Source organism: Hemiscyllium ocellatum, chromosome 4 (genome assembly GCF_020745735.1).
Source record: "Hemiscyllium ocellatum isolate sHemOce1 chromosome 4, sHemOce1.pat.X.cur, whole genome shotgun sequence".
NCBI lineage: Eukaryota > Metazoa > Chordata > Chondrichthyes > Orectolobiformes > Hemiscylliidae > Hemiscyllium > Hemiscyllium ocellatum.
The window spans coordinates 59320452-59344566 of record NC_083404.1 but is presented as its reverse complement, the minus strand read 5'-3'; the positions used below and the strand labels follow the sequence as shown (position 1 = coordinate 59344566).

Here is a 24115-nt window from a genome sequence, read left to right as displayed (position 1 = left end):
CTAACTCATCCACCTCCATGTGGTGCTGCCTGATAGCTTCATTCACAAGTAGGAGCTCAGCTTTCTACATTTGCCCTGACTACACACAAGCCACTTGTCCCCCACTTAATTTTGACCAGCACTTTCTCTGCGCTGTCAATCTGTTTGTTAGAAATTCTATAATGGATGAGCCGTGTCTCCCTCACAATTACACATAGGCATAGCCTCATTTGCTCATCACAAATTCTATCACCTCCCCTGCTACTGTCCAAGGTTGAAACCAAACTATTTGGGATCTCTGCTTCCAAGGTGTTCCAGAGCTAGTAAGTTGAGTTACTAGCTCTGTGTACTCTTCTATATGTTACAAAGATTACCTATTTACAGCTTTGCAACACTGCCACCTGCACAAGTCCATCTGCTGATGGAAATCTAATTCTCTGCCTTTGTCACTTCTTCTGCTCAGGGTGAGTATTGGTATAGCTATCTTCCACCATTGAGAGAACACTGTAAGCATGTAAACTGAAGTATTATGGGGAATGTCCACCTGTTTAAGATATCTCATACTGAAGCAGTCCATGTTCAAATGAAACCAAACCTGAACAATATCCAGGCTTAGGCTGAAAAGTAGCAAGTAACATTTGTGCCACACAAATGCCAGGCAGCAGTCATCTCCAATAGAACACAATCTAACTACAGTCCCTTGACATTGAATTGGTGTTACCATTACATAATCCCCCACTATCACCATGCTGGGGGTTATCATTGACCAAACAAATATCGGGATACAAGAGCAGGTTAGAAGCCAGCAAGTAATTCACCTTATTCTCCAAAGCCTGTGTATCAGCTGCAGTGCATAAGTCAGGAGTGTGATTTAATGCTCCTCACTTGCCTGGATGAGTACTGCTCCAACAACACTTGAGAACCATCCAAAGCACCCTACTTGATTGGCAAAACACTCCACCACCATCTGTCTGCAAGATGCACTGCAGGAATTCACCTTAGATAGCATCTTCCAAACTCAGGATCACTTTCATCTGGAAGGACATGGGTAGCAGATACATGTGAACACCACCATCTGCAAGTTCCCCTGCAAGCTACTCCCCATCCTGACTTGTAAATACATTACGGTTCTTGTTACTGGGCCAAAATACTGGAATTCTTCCCGAACAGTATTGTGGTTCTGTCTATAGCATATGGACTGCAGGGGTTCAAGAAGGCGGTTCACTATCACCACCTTCTCAAAGGTAACTAATGGTAGGCAGTAAATGCTGGGCAGTCAGTGACATCCACATCTCATGAGTGAATAATAAAAAAAACTATGGTTAGCAATAATTTAGCCTTGAGTTTGTCAACACATTTGGAGAATTTTGTTTTTTTTTAATATCTACAATAAGTTTTGTTTGATTGTATACACAAAGAACAAAGAAAATTTTACAGCCCAGGAACAGGCCCTTCAGCCCTCCAAGCCTGAGCCAATCAAAATGTAATGTCTAAACCAGTTGGTCAATTCCTAAGCATCTGTATCCCTGTACTCCCCCACCTACTCCTGCATTTATCCAGATGCAACTTAAATGAATCTACCGTGCCTGTCTCTATCACCTCTGCTGGCAACGCGTTCCAAATGCCCATCACCCTCTGCGTGAAGTACTTGCTGCGTGTATCCCCCTTTGTTTTTTAATTTGAAGTAAAATGTTTTAATTGTTGAAAACTATTGTTGCTTGAAGTAGAGGGAGAATTGTGTAGGAAATCTCCAGTAGCTAAAAGTAACTAACAGAAATCTCTATTGGTTAATTCTGTATGACACCAAGATTTTATTCAGTCAATGCTAGTGAGCAACCTCTCAAAATCATTTGAAACTCAGTTTTTTCTCTGACAATAAGCTAAAACAAAGGTCCGACTGTGAGTTAAGAAAGGCAGAAAAAATTCTAAAACAAAATGAATACACATCTGTTAGGTTAAACAAAAATATCATGTGATTCTATCAAGGACAATAGACTGATGAATTAATCTACATTTGTTTTGATGCATGGTGCCTGACAGGTAAGGCAGATGAACTCAGGGTATGGCTGCGGACATGGGATATCTCCACCCTTCAGGCTCTCTGCCTTTATTCCTGATGAAGGGCTTTTGCCTGAAACGTCGATTTTACTGCTCCTCGGATGCTGCCTGAACTGCTGTGCTCTTCCAGCACCACTAATCCAGAACATGGGATATCATAGCTATTACAGAATATGTAGCACAGGGGAGGGTATGACTGGCAGCTTTGGGAAGGAAAGAGAGGAGGGAGAGTGGCATTTTTGGTACAACATTAGAGACAACATTAAGGCTGTACATAGGAAGGGTATTACTGGGAGTACATCCAGTGAAATTACTTGGGCAGAACTGAGAAATAAGGCAATGATCAATAGGACATTGAGAAGAAAATTTGGAATAAGATCTTAGATGTTTTTAAGAATGGTTGGTTTGTAATGGTAGGGGATTTTAATTTTCCAAATGTAGACTGGGACTACCATTGTGTTAAGTGCTTGGATGGAGAGGAATTTTAAGTGTATTTGAAAAAATTTTCTTCAGTATCTGGACGTATCTACTAGAGAAGGTGCAAAGTCTGACCTTATCTTGGGAAATAAGGCAGGACTAGTGACTGAGTTGTCAGTGGGGGAGCACTTTGGGACTAAGGATTGTAATTATATTAGTTTTAAAATAGTTATTGAAAAGGATAGATTGAGTCTAAAACTTAAAGTTTGAAATGGAGGTGAGGTCAATATGATGGTACTGGGCAAAACTTAGTCAACTTTTGAAAGTTGATTGGGGCAATCAGAAAGTGAGAGACTTTCAAAAATGAGGTAACAAGATTCTGGAGGCAGTATGTTCCTGTTAATGTGAAGGGTAAGGCTGGTTAGTGTAGGCTAGATTACTAGAGAAATTGAGGTTCTGGTCAAGAAAAAGGAGGCAAATGGCAGGTATAGACAGCTGGAATCATGTGAATCTCTCTAAGAATATAAAGACATTGAGTATATTAAGAGGACATGAGATAGCTTTAGCAAATAGGGTTAAGGAGAATCCAACGAGATTCTACAAATACGTTAAAGACAAAAGAATAACTAGGGAAAGAATTAAAATTAAGAAGGCTGTCTGTGCAGAAGATGTGAGATATTGAATGAATATTTCTTAGTATTTACTGTGAAGAAGGATATGGAAACTGGTGTACTTGGAGAAATATATAGTGATGTATTGAAAAGTGTCCATATTACAGAGGACCAAGTGCAGGAAATCTTAAAATGCATAAAAGTGGATAAATCCCGGGGCCTGATTACATCCGTCCCAGATGTTTGTGAGAAGTGGGGGAAGTGATTGCTGATCCCTTGCTCAGATATTTGTATCAGCAAAACCCACAGGTGAGGTGTCAGAAGATTGGGGGGGTGAATAATGTGATGCCATTTAAGACAGGTGGTAAGGAAAAGCCAGGAACTATGGGCCAGTGAGCCTGACATCTGTGGTGGGTAAGTTGTTGGAGGGGACTCTGAGGGACAGGATTTATTTGGAAGAAAGGACCGATTAGGGATCGTCGACATGGCTTTCTGGGGGAAGGTTGGGGCTCACTAACTTGAGTTTTTTAAGAAGTGACAAAGAAGATCTATAAAGGCAGAGCGATGGGCGTTGTCTGTATAGATTTCAGCAAGGCCTTTGACACAGTTCTGCATGGTCGACTGGTTAACAAAATTAGATCACATAGACTCCAGAGAGAGCTAGCCATTTGGATATAAAATTGGCTTAGAAAGTAGGAGACAGAGGCTGGTGATGGAGGAGGGTTGTTTTCAAACAGGAGGCCTGTGGCCATTAATGTGCCTCAAGAATCAGTGCTGAATCCATTGCTTTTTGTCATTTATATAAATGATTTAGATATGAATATAAGAGAAATAATTAATATGTTTGCAGATGATACCAAAATTGGTGATGTAGTGGACAGTGAAGAATGTTATCTCAGACTAAAACAGACCTTGATCAGATGGGCTGAAGGACTGAAGAGTGGCAAATGGAATTTAACTTAGATAAATTTGAGGTGCTGCATTTTGGAAAGGCCAATCAGGGCAGAACTTGTACACTTAATGGTAAGGTCCTGGGGAGTGTTGCCAAACAAAGAGATCATGGGGTGCAGATTCATAATTCCTTGAAGGTGGAGTCACTAGTAAAATGAGTAGTAAAGATGATGTTTGGTACACTTGCTTTTATTAGTCTGTGCATTGAGTATAGGGGTTGGAATGTCATGTTAAAGCTGTACAGGACATTGGTTAGGCCACTTTTGGAATACTTTTTTCAATTCTGGTTTGCCTGCTGTAAGAAAGATGTTGTTAAACTTGAAAGAAGACATTTACAAGGATGTTGCAGGGGTTAGAGGTTTTGAGCTACAGGGAGAGGTTGAATAAGGTAGGGCTTTTCTCCCTGCACTGTCAGAGGCTGAGGGGGATCTTAGGGGAGGTATATAAAATCATGAGGAGCATGGATAGGGTGAATAGTTAAGATCTTTTTTTTTCCCAAGGTAGGAGAGTCCAAAACTAGAGTGCATAAGTTTTTAAGGTGAGAGAGGAAAGATACAAAAGGGACCTAAGGGGCAACTTTTACATGCAGAAGGTGGTACCTGTATGGAATGAGCTGCCAGAGGAAGTGATTGAGGATGGTACAATTACAACATTTATAAGGCATCTGGATAGATACGTGAATACGAAGGCTTTAGAGGGATATGGGCCAAATGCTGGCAGATGGGACTAGACTAATTTAGGATATCTGGTCGGCATGCATGAGTTGGGCAGAAGGGTCAGTTTCCGTGCTGTACAGCTCTATGACTCCATGACAATTCTTGATGGTGTAAAACTAATACGTAACAGGTTTACACGACCAAGAAAACAATGTTTGATTTCAGTGATTATCTTAGAACGTGTTAAGTACTATTCATTAAAATGGTTTTGCTATTGTTTTTCATGTGTGATGGTTAAAGAAATTGATCTCTTTGTATTCTCTTATGCTTTGTTTTAGTCTGTTTTTAAGACTTCTCCTCTACTGGGTTGCTTTCTTTTTGGTCTCCCTTTGGGTGTTATCAGCATCATGTGTTACGGAATCTGGACAGCCGATGGGGAATATGAACCAGAAGAAGGAGAACTGCTTCAGAATGAAGCCATCGAACAGGGAGATGCAGAAGCTAGTGATGATGAAAGGGAGGAAAACAATGATGATCATCATAAAGATGGAGATAAAGAAAGTTCTAAAGAGCACAAAGATGAAGACATGGAAGAGAAAAGCATGGTAGAAAAGAAAAGGGATTAATGCGTGCTTAAATGCTGAGTTTCCTTTAGGATTTCTAAATGGTTGAGTATATATTACATTTTAACATCAGTGAACACTGTTGGAAAGATGATGCAAGTTTTTTTTTGTCTTCCACAGTTTGATTGATGTTCCATTCAAAGACATCTGAACTAAACGAGTTTGAATAATCATGTAAATTAAATTTTGTTCCTTCGCTGCGGAGAGTCACAATGGAACTTTTTAACTGCCTGAATAGCTTAAAGGTGGTGATGGAATTTTATCTGGGCATAATATCCAAGGATGAAGATGAGTAAAAATACGATTGTGCAGAAAGGTGAGATGATATCTTACACAAGATCTTGTGTAGAAAAAAATTGTGGCAAGTGTAAGAGTTCCATTGTTTTTTTAAAATAAAAATGATGGTTTTAGAGGTTGTGGGAAAAGAGTTCACATTATGAGCAGCTTTTGTTTTTTGTGCATTATTCCACCATTTCAACACTCCATTCTTCCTATCTGTCAATAAAATGAAAACTGCTAGTGAAAGTCATTATGCCTGGTCATTCTGGGTGTTTGGCTGTTTTTGTAAATAGGAAATGCATCACTGTGTTAGAAGGTGCAGACTACTTAGTAATCTTTCGGGTATAATTGATACTTTTCCATGGTTGCTATTTGCTTTTAATTATAACTGGAATTAGAGACTTCGGAGGATTTGGAAAAATTCATACCAGGTTTTCTTGAATGTAAAATGAATGGTTCCCTCAAGTTCATCTTTTACATTATTCATTTTACTACCAAAGGAATTAATCCGGTATCCATATTCTCACTATGTGAACAAAGAATGAAAACCAAGATGTGATTATTTTGTAATTTTGTTTTTGACAATTATAAATTTTAAATCAAATTTTATTATTATAGCTTTGCAATAAATCTAGGAAAATATTGACACCTAAAGAAATATAACCCAAAGGCTGCTGCTGCAGCGGCTGAAGCTTCAATTTATTATAGGAAGTGAACCGCTACTGAAGAACTCACTAATAATAGATCAGGGGAAAATGCTAATATTTTAGTTTAAACTCAAATAGCTGTTTCACTCTTCTTAAAACTATAACCAGGTTTTTTTGTTTTTATCTAGCCATGTTACTTGTATTCAAATTTAACGCATATAGAATAACTCCCCATGAACGCTGTATCTTAATACTGGTAGTTAATTATAAGATGTACAGTTATTGTAAACAACTCTACAGGCTCCCCAAAAGATAGGCACTTACCTTATATCGGCAGAGATGTCAACACCACCTCCTTAAAGTCAGATGTCCAAGGTACAGCATCGCTTAGGGTCTAAACTCTACCTTGTACAAGCGACATCTAAAAGTCACTCCATACATATTTTTAAGACACCTCTAAGCAAAGTATCATAGTACAAACTAAATTCGTTTCTATGAGGCTGAAGCTCCAATGCAAAACAGAAGTAGATTTTTCAGCAGCATCTGTATGGTGGAGATAGAACCAACTAAGTCAATGCAGCTACAGAATTAAAGCATTTCCTTAAGATAATGTTAAATATGTTGCTTTAAGATCTAAATGACACTGTTAAAGCTCTTTGCACCTAGTGTTTAAATCAGCAACAGTTTATCTAAACCAGTTATTACCACAAACCACTGATTTCAACAGTAGCATATCCAATTAATGCACAACTTGTGATCTTATCTGTTTACTGCCATATAGGGATACTGCAAATTAAGCAAGTTATACAAATATGGACCTTTGGGCTTCTTTGGTCTATTAGATAAATGTGCTACATGACATCATATTGGGACCAGAAAATGGCACCCTTTGTTTCTTGCACCGTGTTTAGTTAGCCATCTCAACTTCAGTATGTAGTAGAAAAACCACTGTCCTTCTGTATTGATAAGCTAGAGGTAGAAATCAACAATGTTTCTCACTCTTTGTTACTACTGCTGAGGTGAGAATACGATTGAGCTATACTGCAATACCCTCTTATTTCAATAGCTGCCTGGTTTGCACATAAGAAATGGAAATTTGGGTGAGAGAGTGGAGAATTTCTGGGAGAATGGAATGGTATTTTTAGCATGAAGGCTGAGAAAGAGAAAATGGTATCTCTAGGATAAATCCTATCTTTCTCAAAAAGTCATAACATTTAAGTATACGCACCCTGTAATGCAGAAACCAGTTTGTTTTGCTAGCTGCTGAACTGCACTTATAATAAATACATAGCTTATAGAAACTTCCAAAAGAAAGATTTGTTTATAATGACGAAATAAAGGCAGAATGTGATTAATGTAAGTACTTGGTCCTTGATATATAATATATGAAGGGCATATTGACCAATGTGAAAGCTTAGTTTTGTTTCAGTGTATCAAAAAACAATATAACAACATCTTAAGAATGGCACAAGTTTTAATTTATGTATTTTATATAACATAACTATTGGTGTTAAAATTACTGAATAGAGCAGTGAAAAGATAAAACAACTCTTTGAAGAATAATGTGCCTCTAAGTGGGATAGGTTTCATTATAAATTCCATTATAACATAGAAGTATATTTCATTGTTACTCTCGCATTTGTATAAAGGGGAATACTGAATATAGGCCAAAAAAAAAACTGAATGACAATCATGCCTCTGTCCATTTCAAGCCTTTTTCAGTAAATGGATCTTCATTTCTTTAATTTTATCTTGACAAAGATTGCCTATTATGCATTTCTGCAATATAGATGGCCTATAAATTACCTTAAATTCAAAATGGAAGATTCCAGTTATCTATGACTGATTTGGAACAAATCAACCGAATTTGGAATTAAAAGGTACTGCCTATCCTCCTTATATCAAGTAAATGATCTGATCACTGGCAATGATCCTGGAAAATAGAAAACCTCACATCAAATTTTAGAATAACTTCCTATCAACTTCAATCTAGAGTTAGTCCTGATGGAAATCCTAAATCTAGAATAAGTTTGAGTAAAATGGTAATAAGTAACTTTAATTCCACTTTTTATAGTACAGAGGTTACTATTGCAAGTTTGTTGTCAAAACCACTTACTGATGTACTAACTCATTTCATTATGCTGGAGTATACATTTAGCTTTGTTTTATGGGCAATAATAGTTTGTTTTCTATAAATAAAGTTGAGAAAATCATTTCTTGGTATTTTTGCTTGATTTTTAGTAAACTTTGTTGTACTAAACTTTTCTATCTGCCTATTCAGAATGAACCTGACAAAGCATTGTTAAAAATTCATTATTTTTAAATCCTACTAGTATACTGTAATTCACAACTTTTGAACTGATTAATCGATGGCAAGAGGAGAGAATGGTGAAATTATCTTCATACAGTTTAAGATTTTGTTACAGTTCCTGCGGAGGCACTGTAAACCACAATGCCCAACTTTAAGAATGTCCCTCTACATGGAGAAAAAAAAACAAGGTTCCACATTTTTAGTAGTTTTTACTTTAATATAAACAATTGTGTTGTATTTTATTTTAAATATTGCTAGTAACAGATAAATCTTGTGCAACTGCAAGGACCCACGATACTACCTGCACAAATGTAGCACCATGTGCAATCTCTTAGTTCTTCCACAGTTACTTTGAGGCACATTACATGTTTCACTTTACCATCAATCTGTTGCATTGAGTAGTAGTTTCTGGAGTCACCTTGTGGACATTAGTGACCTCTGTGTGAATCATAGAAGAGAGCTGCAGGATTACAAATTTAGTTTGATAAATATATTTAAAGGAAAAGCACAGTAGGATTGTTGCAAATATTATTAAGGAGAGAGATGGAGGGTAACCTAGTCAAAAATAAACTAATTTTAGGGAAAAAAAACCTATTGTCATTTGAACCATAAACTTTTTTCATTGTAATTTGTTAGTGTTGGGCTCCTAATATTTCCTTAAATCAACTTTATTTTGGGCTCTGCTAATTTGCTGCTAATGGAAAACTAGTCAGTATAGCTTTGAGCTAACTATCACTAATGTTTCTGCTGGAACGATATAACATCAGGAACACTAGCTAGGCCAATGGCACAATGGACAACACATCTGACAGGACTCAAGAGATTGTAGGATCAATTCCTGCCGGTTTGAAACACTTTTTTTGGGACAATATAGTGGTTCCTTGGTTAGCACTGCTGTCTCACAATGCCAGGGACCTGGATTCAAATTCAGTGTCAGGTGACTGTTGTGTGGAGTTTGTATATTCTTACCTTGTCTGTGTGGGATTCCTCTGGTTGCTCTAGTTTCCTCCCATAGTCCAGAATTGTACAGGTTAAGTGGATTGGTCATGGGAAATTGCGCACAGCTTTGTTTTATGGGCAATAAGTTTTTTTTTCTCAACTTTATTTATAGTGAACATAGATTCTTGGTATTTTTGCTTGATTTGCAGGCTAGGTGGGTTAGCCATGGGAAGTGCAGGGTTACAAGGATAGGGTAGGGGTGTAGGTCTGCATGGTGGGTCAGTGTGGATTCAGTGGGTCGAGTGGCCTGCTCCTAAAGCATCTAATAATTTAGGGAAATTAGCTCAAATGGTAGAGCGCTGGCTTTGCATGCAAGAGGTAGATCATGCCCGCATTCTGTCTTGAAACTAGAAGTGTATGGTCTCAGTCAGCAGCTATGTCACATATCCAAACTGTTTGCTTATGCTGCCTCCCTGAGTGGGGTCAGGAAAGATATGAAGCTTGAGACAACGCAGTGACTCAGTGGTTAGCACTGCTGCTTCACAGTGAGGGACACCTGGTTCGATTCCAGACTCTGGCGACTGTCTGGGAGAACATGCAAACTCCACCTAATGTCTGCAGGGTTTCTTCCCACAGTTCAAAGATGTGCAGGTTAGGTGGATTGGCTATGCTAAATTTCCCATAGTGACCAGGGATGAGCAGGCTAAGTGGATTAGCCATGGTAAATGTGAGGTGATTGGGTAGGGTTGTGGGTCTGAATGAGATACTCTTCAGAAGGTCAGTTTTGACTCAATGGGCCAAATGACCTGCTCCCACACTGTAGGGATTCTATGGACAATGCCCACTTTGTAAAAAGCAGATTTCCTGCTTGCCTACGTATTGTATCCTGCCTCAGGTACAGGCAGAATTCCCCCTGAATACTTTTAAAGCGGAGGACAATTTCCAGTGGGATAGCTATCCTTCTTGGTGATCTAACATCCATCCTCCTTTATTCCAAGACTAAGTTAATACTGTGGTGTATTACCCTTATGCCACCACTTTCAGCATGAATAGCCATTTCTGCTGCTTCACTTCCTCTTTGGCTCTCCTTTTAATATTATACCAATTCTGAAGCAAGATTTAATTATTTGCTGTCAACAAATCATTCTTTTCCTTTTCCTGCAAACAGACCCAAGCTACAGCTTGGGTAGAGAGTGACATAGCTTCTAAACATTGTGCTGACTGCCTACGTGAACAAGTTTTTCCAACATAAATAGCAAAACCAAAACCATCCTACCAGTGGCTAAAGTTAACTTATTAGGGCCAAATTCATTATCAATCCATTTCCATCACTCTCCTTGTCTTACATTTGCACGTATCAGAATGGCCAACCCATATCCTATTATCAATCTATGTGTTAGCCTACGTACAAAGGCATTGAAACGACATTCATCTACATGAACAGAAAGTCAATGCATTGACTATCAAATTAAGTATTGGAGAAATACCTGATGAATGTTTTTTTTCAATTATAGTTTAGGAAACTGGTTTCTTTGGCAGATATTCATCAGATAAAGGCTGAAGTAGTAACAATATTCTGTAGTTACTAGGCCTACCTTAATGGACTGGATAACATTTGCTTGGTTTTTGATTAATTACTGCTTAGATATCTACCTCTTATTTTTAATTCCTATCTGGACCCTTACTGTATGGCCGTACCTTAACTACTGCACGTTTTTGCTTTATATATTCTCATATATATCCAGCCTTGGATTCATAAGCCACAGATAACTAGATCCAGCACACTTCCTGTAAACCTTTTGCTAACCTGCCTTTTGTCTTCAAAAATGAATTGGTATTATCCTGGGCGTTTAGATTGTTTAAGTACATTGTGATAACACTCTAGTTAGAACTGCAAGTTATAATGAATCAGTTTCCAGGTTACAATTACGATAGGCAATACTAAGACGGAGGGAGAGATTTTAACATCGATTTGTGAGAAAACAATAGACAGATGACCTGTACATACTAAACTCTGCCCCATTCTGCTGCTACTAAAGTTGATGAATCTTACTAGAGATGAGGACCTACTTTTCAGTAATGTGGATTATTGGCTCAGCAGACTCAAATATTCAGTTAATTTCCTAAGAGCTCAGAACACAGATGGCGATTGGAATCTAGGGGTCAGCCTCAGGCTAAGGGGAATTGATTAATTAAGGACAGTGAGGAAAACTTAAGTATCTTGCATCTTTTATATTCTCTACATTAGAGGATAGTGTATGCTGCATTGAACGTATTCAAAGTTTAAGACATTATTCTCTAGCTTGGATACAATAAGGCTACAGTTAGTGTTTGTGAGATCAAACTTGGAGTGCACAGTTAGTCTCCATAACAGGAAGAATCTACTTTCCTTGGAGGCTGTACAGCAAAGGTTCACTGGATTGATGCCCTGATGAAGGTTTGTCAAATTGGGTAAATACTAAAGTCAGTCTAGCGTCCAAGCACTGAATGTTTGGTAGGATGGAGTGGGGTTGTTTCTAGCTGGAGAATTTAGAAAACTCAGATTCAGGCTAGAGGATTAATTATTGAGCACAGGTGTGTTTTCAATTTCAAATCCTTCTGTTGCTTCATAGCACAGGGACTCAAGGTGCAATTCCAGAGTTCAGTGACTGCAAACTTCACACATTCTCCCCTTGTCAGTGTGGGTTTCTGCTAAGTGATCCAGTTTCCTTCCATAGTTCAAAGATGTGCAAGTTAGGTGAAATAGATATGCAAAATTGTCTGTAGATGTTAGAAATATGGAAATCAAGTAGAAACTCCACAGTAATAAGTTATTGTTTCTAGCCAATGCTGACAAGAATAAAAACATTTTCTATTTTGCTAGGTTGAATGCCTTGTTTGTTTACTTCCTCTGCTGTAAAATGGAAAGCATCTGCTTTCCATCTCATCCTTCAGAGAAGAGATCCATAATCTTTGTGGAGTTTCATAATCATCAATAAGAACACACCAAGCAGACAAGGGTTAAGGTTTCTCATGGTTTCATTTGACTTGCAACAATACTGTCATGGTACCAGTAAACATGCACACAATGCACTTTATAATTTCAAATTTTTAAATCCAACAAAGCTTCTCAAAGGCAATATAGCTTTTTGCTTCAAAAATAAGCTACATTCTTGCGTAGCATTTCCTAATCAATTACATTGTCACACCTTCTTCCAGCTCAATTAGTAAATCATCCAATGGGAAATTCAGTCTTCCACTACATCCTGTTCTATTTTAGAGAAAGATCAGGTTTAAAGTTTCAAAGTTGTTTGGATAATGGCAATGAAAATGCAAGTATTCCAGGTCAGAGAATTCAATATTTTATTTATAAATCAGGTATAGAATGCACAAAGCATACATCTCCAGTTCCCCAGTGTAAGTCAGTGGAGCAATCTTGTCATTCATTCCAAGGTTCCTGTTTTAAATAGGAAAGAAAATCATTATCAAACAAAGTCTTTTACCTAAAAATGTTGCATCAAGATCATTTTGATATCATTGGTACTCATTTCTTTTTGAAGATTTGTCAAAAAGTAGCAGATATGAACTAAAGTCAAATATTACTAATTTTATATATAACATTAAAAACAGCTGTTTTCTTCAATCAAAGGAGAAATTGATTGATTATAGGAACTTTGATATTCCTGGAATATGTGCAAAATACAATCCTATTGTCAGTCTATGAAGCCACAGTATTTGTCCAATATTTGAAGTAGCAAGCCTTTAAGAACAAACTTTGCTGTGTCTTAGCAAGCCATAAGCCTCACTCAACAATGTGAGCCTTTCACAGAACTACACTTATGACCAAGCTTACTTGCCACATATTTGTGTACAAATAACCTGCAGTCAATCCACCCACTTGAAAGAGTTGGCTGAAGGAATAAGCTAAGCACAGGAGAATAGTTTCTTTTCATACTGAATTCCAGTGAGAAGCAACCTGTTCACTTTCATTTACCTTATTGAGCTTTGCATTGTAGCCAAGAATCCTCATCCCAATTCCTTCAAGTTTAGTATACTCCAATTTACCAGAGTTGCTCTGTAGTGCAGGATAACCAATAGAGGTTAAACTACCTCTTCCTTGTAAAACAACTATCTCATTCCATGCATCAGTCTGGTAAGCCTTCTCAGATGTAATTCCATCCGAAACACATGCTTAAATAAGGTGACCAATACTGTGCAGTGTACTGCAGACACTAATGCCCCATACAACAAATTAACTTGCCTACTTTTGTATTCTATTCTTCCAATAATTTAATAAGGTTCAGCAAGTAATCAGGACAGTTTATGCACTGAAAACAAAATCATGCATCACGACCACCACCTACTCTTCCTGAAATACTAAGGCTTCTCACTATTCACGGCTCTCAAAGTTCCAAGAGCCAGTTGCAATTGGAACAATTTTCAGTGTTGTAAAGAACTGTTCAGGTACAAGTCGACACTTTTATTTAAATGCAATGTAAATGATTACCTTTGAAAGACTCTACTTCTTTGGTTTCACACTTTCAAATATACCAGCATCCCTCATGGCCTCAAAAGCCTTCATTGAATCATACTTCTTATAGAAGTCAGCATATGCTTTTTTCCTGGAATCACCTACTACAAACTGCAATGAATTAAGAAATAGGACAAGTTTACATTTTCAGCATATTTATGAAGTTCAGCATGAAACAACTGTTTAAACTGAGTATTTCACAATCAAACATTCCAGCTTATTGAAGCAAATTTAGAATTTAATTGACCCAAACCTGGATACAATCAGATTGAAAAAAATAAATCACATCATGTACTCTTTCAACAAATTTAGCAAACACCAACTTACATGAAGTCACGATTTAAAATTGAGACAAAATTTCAATTCAAAAAAGGTTTCATTTCAGAGATAACATAAAACTTAGCAGGAAGTGGGGGTTGGGGGGGAGTAGATGGAGGAGAGAGAAATTAGGGTCTAAGGCCTTGTGGTACCTACCAGTGGTAGAAATCACAGTGTGCTCAATTTCACAATTAGACTGCAGATGTGAATGAACAATCAGCATCTTGCTCAGCACTCAATTGGCACCCAAATATCATTAACAAGCATATTGATTTTTATAATATGCCACATCAGTTGAGAGAGAATCATGAAATAAAGGAGTAACAGATCTGTTCGCGTAAATGAGAAAAATATCTTCATTCTTGACAATCTATGCTCCCTACTACAACAGCAACTTACGCTATCAATGTGTATGATACAAACTGTTTCCCTGATGTATGACTCTTCAGTCTAACCAGTCCATAATCTCAAACTAAACTAGTCCCACCTTCCTTGGCCGATAGGCCTCAAAACATTTGGGTGGCACAGTGGTTAGCACTGCTGCCTCATAGCGCCAGGGACCCAGATTCAATTCCAGCCTCATACGACTGTGTGGAGTTTGCAAGTTCCCCTCTAAACATTTTATTTTTGTACTTATCCAGCTATCATTGTAACTGGACCCACATCCACCCATTTCCTCAAAGTTAATTTCACACATCAAAAAAAAATTACCCCTCATGTCTTTTAAATGTTTCTCATCTTAAAAATAGGGCCTTTGGTTTTGAATGCCCTCACCCTATTGAAAAGACACCAGTCATTCATCTTATAGATAACTTTCATGATTTTATACATATACAGTCACCCCATAACCTTCCACACTAGTGGGGGAAAAAATCCTACCCTAACCAGCAAACACTCCATTCCCAGCAACTTCCTGGTAAATCTCTTCTGAATCTTCTCCAGCTAAATAATTTTGTTCCTCTAAAAAGGGAGACCAGAACTGGATACTGTACTCCAGCAGAGGCCTCACCAACATCCTATACAAACTCAACATGGCATCCCAACTCCTATACTCAAAGGTCTCAGCAATAAAGCAAGCATATTAAATGCCTTCTTAAATGACCCTGTCTACATGTATATTTTAGAATGCATTTCAACAATCAAATCTAAGATGCAGCAATCTGCTTAAAAGGGATTGCAACACAACAAAACAGTGCAGATGTGCTCTTTGGCCTAATGTGTCTCTTTGCCAGCTCTTTGATTCAACTTTCAATTAATCTCACTTATTACTATTAAATTCACTTTCTCCAAAATCATGAAAATGAATGTGTTCTCAAGTCAGCTGATAGTTTGGTGCCATTTGGTTACCAAATGTGCAACAGCTGAGAACAATTTCTACTTATTTACTTGGAACAGAACTATAGCTTGAACACTCCTATCAAATCTTCCCAATATACAGTGCTTTAAAAACACCTAACTCCACCAGCATCCCCAATAACCTTCAGTCCTGGTACAATTCTGCAGGTATTCTACACCTACATGATTTCAACATTGCTTGAAGAGTATACTTCCTGTAAGTTAACAATAGTTTAGATAAGAACTTATGAAGTTTCAGCATCATTTCCTTACTTTTTACTCTAAGTAAAATAATACTGATTTTTGTTTTAAACTGTCTTCTCAACTCAGCTTGCCACTAAGATTTGTACACATTAAATTCAAGTTTCTGATCTTGCATCCCCTTTGCCATATGTCTGCCTGTATTCCAGAAATGCGTTACCACCCTCATGGCTTAGTATTTTTCCAAATTTCACAAGAGTCATACAACCTTAGAGCACAGAGACAGGCCCTTCAGCCCAAACTAGTCGGTGCTGACCAAACTTTCCATCCGCGCTTACCATGTTTCCTTGCACTTGGCCCATATCCTTCTCAAGCTTGCCCACTCACACTGTCAAAATGCCTTTTAAATGTTGTTAATGTACCCACCTCAATCACTCCCACTGGCAGGTCATTCCATATGCATATCACCTTGTGTGCCCCCAGCCCTAGAAAAAAGACTGAGTGCATTCACCTCATTCATGCTTCTCACAATCGTGCGCACATCTATAAGATTCCCCCAGTCTCCAAAACTCTAAAGAAAAAAGTCCTAGCTTGTCCAACCTCTCCCTATCACTCGGTCCTGGCAACATCCTTGTAAGTTTTTTTGCATTCTTTCCAGTTTAATAACATCCTTCCCATAACAAGGTGACCAAAACTGAATAATCCAAGTGCAGCCTCACCAACGTCCTGTACAATTGCAACATAACTTCACGTCTATACTCAATGCTCTGACTGAAGGCTTCACTGCCCTGTCTACCTTTCAGACAAGCGTGCACCTGAACTCCAAGGTTCCTCTGTTCAACTACACTCCTCACAGCCCCACCATTCACCAAGAAATTCCTATGTTAATTTGACTTTCCAAAACACAACACTCGCTTATATTAAAGCCCATTTGCCACTACTCAGCCCACTTCCCCAGCTGAAGATGATCCTGCTGCAATTTATGATAACCTTCCTCACTGTCCACAATACCATCTATTTTAGCATCACCTGCAAACTTACTAATCATGCCTCGAATCTATAAATTATTATTCACTGTCCTTAATACCAATCCCCAGGAAACACTATACTTCTTCCCAGTCTGAAAAAAAAACTTGACATTCTTTGGTTTATTCTGTAGCTGTGGACAGTAATGCTGGCTTTTAATTTTAGTAAGCTACTTTGCTGTACGTTGACAAACATCTTCTGAAGGCCATAAAATCAACTGCACCATGCCTAATCCCCTGCTTCTTGATGTCAAAAGAATTTAATCAAGTCAACCAAATAAGATTTACCTTTAAGGTAATGGCACAATACAACTTTGTGGGCAGTCACCCCTTTTTTAAAAAATATAAGGAGCAATCTCCATAGTAATACAGTGTCCAGGTTGGGGGAAGATGGAAGAAAGGAGGATTTCTGCAAGTTATTATTCATAGTAGTAAGATTACCTTGAAGGTACCAGCTGCTGCAAAAGCTAAAGTAAAAGCCACAGCCAAGTGAAATCGTAGACGTTTGGCCAATAGGCCTCGCATCACAGGCTTGGCAATCACAGCAGAAGACATGGTTTATCTGGTGTGGAAAAACAGGCAGACATTATGAACATGTATAAAACAATTTAATTTAAGATTAATAAACTATTTTATTCAATTGAATAAATCCATTCACATTATTTGCAGTTACCAAATTCAAAACATTCAAAAGAACCTTACCCATATCCCAGGGATCAACTCACACCCCCTCGCCTTCCAGAACAGCCTGACAAAACTAAGGATCAGAGAACTATTGACACCAAAGCTTTGTTAAATTGAGCAATATATCTTGGTCGAATATGTTCCTTTAGTGCATTTGCCGTGGTAACACTTTAACCAACGAGCCAACTGATCAACCCCTGGTGCCTGTTTACAACTTTAAAATTTGTTCGTTTACATGAGGTACACAAGCAGAAGCTAGCAGAACACAGCAAGCTAGGCATCATGAGATGGAGAAGTCAACATTTCAGGTATAACCCTCCTACCAGAAACACTGACTTCTCCACCTCCTGATGCTGTCTAACTTGTTGTGTTCTTCCAGCCTCCTGCTTGCCTACCTTGAAACCTAGCATTTGCAGTTTTTTTTTGCTCTCATGTAAAATGTTACAAAGTACTACTATTTACTCCTAGTTCCTGCATTATCCACAATCACTTGTCTTTCCATATCATTGGTCCAATACAGACCATAGCAATTGGATCCTTCTCCATATTCTTAGGTCAATTCAGGATCAGTACTTTTAATTTCTCTTTACTGTCAACAGCCCAGTACTTGCACCACACAATTTCTATAGAACTCCTGTATAGCAAAATTTGTGCACATCTGAAAACAAAATATCCTTTGTGCAGCCAGTTCACCACATTGTTTGCAATATCCCTGGTACTATGGGAACTATGTACACAGATCTCAATCTGGAACCCATTCACAAGCATCCTCTACCCTCATTCTAACTCTCCATCCCACACCCAACTCCATAACACCTTATCCTTATCCCCAGACCTCCTCAGCCTTTGACAAGGCCACCACCAGACCCCAACAAAGCCCAACTACCTGCACCTATTTCACAGATACCCCTCCCCTCCCAATGCCCCCCCCCCATGAACTCACTACCTCATAAACCCACTTCCCAAGGGACGCCAATAACAAGCCCCATCTTCCTGCACCACCTCTCCCTAGAGTCCCCTATTGCTCATGAGCCCACTTCTCAGGATTCCTAAATACAATCCAAATCTCTTCCCACCCACACCCCTCAACTTCCCCTTTTCTCATCCTCCGCCCTTGACCCCACAGAGCCGTCCGTTCCCCCCCCGCCTCCCCGATATAAAAACGTGTGTCATTTTCCCTTATCCCACCGCCAGGGTGTGGGTGAGCTCAGCTCAGAGTTTGCTCTTCCCCGTTACCCTCCTCTGACCCTGGGAAGCTGCTCCAAGGTGACCGGCCGCGCCTCCCGCACAGGCCGCAGCTCAGGCCTAAGACGGCTCTTGGCTACACAGTCGCTGAGCGCTGCCAACCGCCCTCTGGCCAAGGAGCAGTTTCAGGTTCCAGGCATTAATAAAGCTGAGACACTCACTCCTTCTCCTCCCAGTACAAGCTAACCCAGAGGCTTCAGGCCACAACTCAATGCGCAGCCGCCAAAATGCCTGTTCCGGTTGGGCTATTTCCGGTCACGTGCCACTTTGCCCCGCCCCTCGGCATGCACCGTTGACTCCACCCCACAGTGAACGTCATTGCTCCGCCCCCAGTGTGTTTCATTGGCCCCGCCCTCAGATAACGTCATTGCCCCGGGAACGTTTTTCGGCCCCGCCCTCGCGCTGTGTCGAGGCCCAGGTTAAGCTTCGTTATTGCTGTGTGCTCATACAATCCAACAACAGACAGATTCTTCAACTCCTTCCGGTTTATTCAAAGTTCCTCAGCAAAAAATGTCCCCTTAAAAATTTCATGGAACTGCATTTGTGTCTGAGCTGGTCCTCTGGTGGAGCAATCAGCTGGTGCCTTCTCCCCTGCACATTCTTCCTTTTTAAATAATCCAGTTTCCATTTGAAAGCCTCAAATGAAGTAACCTTCACCACAGTCTCAGGCAATCCAACCTAACTATTTGCTGCATGAAAATGTCGCAATTGCTTGTATTGCCAGTTATCCTAAACCTATGTCCTTTGGTCCTTATATCAGTGGCATTTTTATCCAATACGTTTCAGCTTTTGTTGACCTCAAACCCCCAAATCTCCAATCTTCCGAAGGAATTATGCACCTTGTAAACAGACAAGGTCTTTTCCCTGGGGCATGGGAATCCAAAACTAGAGGGCATAAGTTTAAGGTGAGAGGGAAAAGGGACTGAGAGGCAACTTTAACATGCAGAGCGTGGTGCGTGTGCGGATTGAGCTGCCAGAGGAAGTGATGGATGCTGATATAATTCCAACATTTAAAAGGCAACTGGATAGGTATAAGAATAGGAAAGGTTTAGAGGGATATGGGCCAAATGCTGGCAAATGGGATTCGTTTAATTTAGGATATCTAGTCAGCATGGATAAGTTCGACCAAAGGGCCTTTTCCATGCTGTACAGCTCTATGATTCTATGTTCTAAGTATTCTTACATTTAAAAAATCAGCACTTGCTCACACATTCATTAGAAAATCCAGTAAGTGACAGAAGACACTGTGGAGTGATCAATTGCACTAAGCATGGCATCCCTGTCTATTTTAAAAACTCTTCCCCATCACTTTGCAACACCAGTGGTATAGCAGTGCTGAAAAGCACAGTATTTCCAAAGCATTGGTGAGGAAAAGCAAATGGTTGTATGGTTTAAAAATAATAAATCAACTTAATGCATACAATTCCAGTAACAGAGTGGTGAAGATTGGCAAGAAATTGACATCCTGTCTTACCGTTATGTTTGCAACCTCAAGTTTCCAATCTACCAAATCTACTCCACAACTGGTTGTATGGGGCGCTGAAAAGTTTTGTTAAAGAACCTCTGATCTAAATGCAACCAGTTTCTCAACATAGTGTACAGTATTACTGTTAATTCACTCATTTTTTGTGCTAAAGAAAACACCTTACCCAATAATTCAAATGAAGTAATCTTGAGTTATCAACAGATACACAACAGCAGCTTAAAGTTCTGAAAAGTTACTCAAAACTCAGGAAACCCTGATAACTGTTTCAGAGATATTTAAAGAACTGCAGTTGTTTAATCTCTATAATCATAGCAGACAGCCTGATCTTTAATCAATCTCGTCAATGATAAGAAAAATACGCAGGAAATAAATACCATATACACTTGTGCAGAAGTTGAATACTTTAGACTATTTTTTAAGGTTAAATTCATGGGGTCAACAATTACATAGATACTACTTTTGTAGGGCTGAAGTTAATACTATTCAGTTTCTATACTCAATGCACTGACCAATAAAGGCAAGCATACTAAATGCCTTCTTCAATATCCTGTCTACCTGAGACTCTCATTTTCAAGGAACTGTCAACCTGCAATCCAAGGTCTCTTTGTTCAGCAACCCTCCCCAGGACCTTACCCTAAGTGCATAAGTCCTGCCCTGATTGGCCTTTTGAAAATGCAGCATCTCAAATTTATCTAAATTAAACTCCATCTGCCACTTCTCAGCCCATTGGCCCATCTTAGAGTCATAGAGATGTACAGCACGGAAACAGACCCTTCAGTGCAACTTGTCCATGCCGACCAGATATCTCAACCCAAAATAGTTCCACCTGCCAGCACCCGGCCCATATCCCTCCAAACCCTTCCTATTCATATACCCATCCAAACGCCTTTTAAATGTTGCAATCGTACCAGTCTCCACCACTTCCTCTGGCAGCCCATTCCATACACGCACCACCCTCTGTGTGAAAAAGTTGCCCCATATGTCTCTTTTATATCTTTCCCCTCTCACCCTAAATCTATGCTCTCTAGTTCTGGACTCCCCCATTCCAGGGAAAATACTTTGTTTATTTATCCTATCCATGCCCCTCATGATTTTATAAACCTCTATAAGGTCACTTCTCAGCCTCCGATGCTCCAGGGAATACAGCCCCAGCCTATTTAGCCTCAGCCTTTCACTCAAATCTTCTATCCTTGTATAGCTTTTCTGAACCTTCTCAAGTTTCACAACATCTAGAGACCAGAATTGCACACAATATTTCAAAAGTGGCCTAACCAATGTCCTGTACAGCCTCAACATAACCTCCCAACCCTTTACTCAATACTCTGACCAATAAAGGAAAGCATACCAAACCTTCTTCACTATCCTATCTACCTGCGACTCACTTTCAAGGAGCTATGAACCTGTACTCCAAGGTTTCTTTGTTCAGCAACTCTCCCCAGGACCTTACCATTAAGTGTATAAGTCCTGTTAAGATTTGCCTTTCCAAAATGCAGCACCTCATATTTATCTAAATTAAACTCCATCTGCCACTCCCCTGCCCACTGGCCCATCTGATCAAGATCTTCTTGTAATCCGAGGTAACCTTCTTCGCTGTCCACTACACCTCCAATTTGAAAAGCAGTGGACCCAGCACCAATCCTTGTGGCACTCCAATGGTCACAAGTCTCCAGGTCTGAAAAACAATCCTCCACCACCACCCTCTGTCTTCTATCTTCAAGCCAGTTCTGTAACCAAATGGCTTGTCCTCCCTGTATTCCATGTGATCTCACCTCGCTAACCAATCTACCATGTGGAACATTGTCAAACATCTTAATGAAGTCCATATAAGATCACAAACACCATTCTGCCCTCATTAATCCTCTTTGTTACTTCTTCAAAAAACAGTCATCAAGATGATGAGACATGATTTCCCATGCACAAAGCCATGTTGACTGTCTTTAATTAATCCTTGCCTTTCCAGAAAATCCTGTCCCTCAGGATTCCCTCCATCAACTTGTCCACCACTGATGTCAGGCTGACTGGTCTACAGTTTCCTGCCTTTTTCTTATGACCTTTCTTAAATAGTGGCACCACATTAGCCATTCTCCAATCTTCCAGCACCTCACCTGTGGCTATCGATAATACAAATATCTCAGCAATGGGCCCAGTAATCACTTCACAATTTTCCCACAGAGTTCTAGGGTTCATCTGTTCAGGTCCCAGGGACTTAGCCACCTTTATGCATTTTAAAACGTCCAGTACCTCCTCCTCTGCACAGAGTAATATGGACATACTTCAAGATGTCACTATTTATTTCCCCACTTTCTCTCTCTTCTATATCCTTCTCCACAGTAAACACTGATGCAAAATACTCTTTCAGTATCTCCTCATCTCCTGTGGTTCCACACACACAGGCAGCCTTGCTGATCTTTAAGGGACCCTATTCTCTTCCTTGTTACTCTTTTGTCCTTAATATATTTGTATTACTCTATTTGCTAAAGCTGTCTGATGGCCCCCTTTTTCCCTCTTGATTTCACTGTTAAGTATACTCCTATTGCCTTTATACTCTCGTAGGGATTCACTCGATACCTGCTGTCTATACCTGACAAATGGGTCCTTCTTTCTCTTTACGAAAACCACAATTTCTAGAGTCATCCAGCATTCCTGACACCCACCAGCCTTGCCTTTCACCCTAACAGAAACATACTGACTCTGGACTCTCATTATCTCATTTTTGAATGCCTCCCATTTTCCAGCTGTCCTTTTCCTTCGAACATCCATCCCCTATCATCATTTACTGCACTTCTGTGATCCAGGTTTGATCAGGCAGAGAAATGAGCATGCCTAAAAACTAAACTGTATTCACACTGTGAACACACATTAGCCAGCCACATGTTTCTAGCTTAATGCAAGGCAATCATGCAGACTCTAAGTCGTAGATATAAGATTGTTTTGGCATACTCAGTGTTCACACAGCACCTTTTCTTGTCATCAAATCAAGATTTTTGTCATAGGGTACACAATACAGTAACTTATATACAGTCCTTCATATTCTAGGCATTCAGTTGCACAACTAAGTACCTATAGCCTAGCAGTTGTTTGTTTTTTTTGTCTGGAATGTAGATGTCATTGATTAATTTATTCTCTATTCTGAAGTACCATGGAGAAGGTGGTGATTAACGATCTTCTTGAACCGTTGCAGTCCTTGAAGTATAGAGATACACACAGTGCTGTTACGGTAGGAGTTCCAGGATTTTGATTCAGTGACAGTAAAGAAACGGATTGTATATGGTTTGTTGGGGAATATGCAAGTCGTGGAGCTCCTGTGCATCTACTGCCGTGTCTTTCTAAGTGGTAGAGGTCACGGTGTTATGAAATGCAGTCAAAGGAATTCTGGTGAGTTACTGCAGTGTATCCTGCAGATGGTTTAATCCAAGACCTCATGAATCCATCAGGGGATGTCACATTAGTTCTTGAGACAGCAGTATTAAATTCCCAAAATTTATCAGTGAAACGAGAAGACTTGCTATTGGTTATCATTCCCTCCAATAACATAACTATACCTCAGTGTTAGCTTGAGTCTAAAAACATATTGCTCCATCCTACTTAAATATGAGTCTTCATCAGTGTTTGGCAGTGGAGCTTGCACCTGGGGCCCACAATATGTAAATTGCAAACTTTGATGCAGGCAGTTGGATTGGAATTTTGGTGGGTTTGCAGCCATGAGGAGAATTCCCACTGCTCAATATAGAAGTGAAAACCCAGTTCTAAGTGTTTGGGATGAATACTTAAATTTTGAAGGGGAAGTTTAAAATCTGGAACTCACCTGAAACTAACTGCCACCCACTGACCACCAAACCA

General features: G+C 39.4%; 2 protein-coding genes across 4 annotated transcripts in view; one reads left to right on the top strand and one right to left on the bottom strand.

The window, feature by feature from the left end:
- LOC132813898 (protein disulfide-isomerase TMX3-like) overlaps nucleotides 1–8385 on the top strand; it is a 143231-nt gene extending 134846 nt beyond the window's left edge. For both annotated transcript variants that reach the window (XM_060823293.1, XM_060823287.1), the window contains one exon: nucleotides 5011–8385. In XM_060823293.1, the coding sequence (XP_060679276.1) occupies nucleotides 5011–5298 (288 nt within the window). In that variant the 3' untranslated portion in view covers nucleotides 5299–8385. The remainder of the gene's footprint in view (nucleotides 1–5010) is intronic.
- Nucleotides 8386–12789: 4404 nt separating this feature from the next.
- On the bottom strand, nucleotides 12790–19065 carry LOC132815393 (cytochrome c oxidase subunit 6C-like). Of its 2 annotated transcripts, none has more exons than XM_060824287.1 (4): nucleotides 18951–19065; nucleotides 17302–17422; nucleotides 13958–14092; nucleotides 12790–12907 (listed from the first exon to the last, which is right to left on the bottom strand). In XM_060824287.1, exons 2-3 carry the CDS (start codon nucleotides 17413–17415, stop codon nucleotides 13970–13972), a joined length of 237 nt encoding a protein of 78 aa, XP_060680270.1. In that variant the 5' UTR covers nucleotides 17416–17422; nucleotides 18951–19065; the 3' UTR covers nucleotides 12790–12907; nucleotides 13958–13969. The 2 variants fall into 2 exon arrangements, with proteins under 2 accessions (XP_060680270.1, XP_060680271.1); XM_060824288.1 differs by lacking the exon at nucleotides 18951–19065 and adding an exon at nucleotides 18792–18944.
- Nucleotides 19066–24115: the final 5050 nt, after the last annotated feature.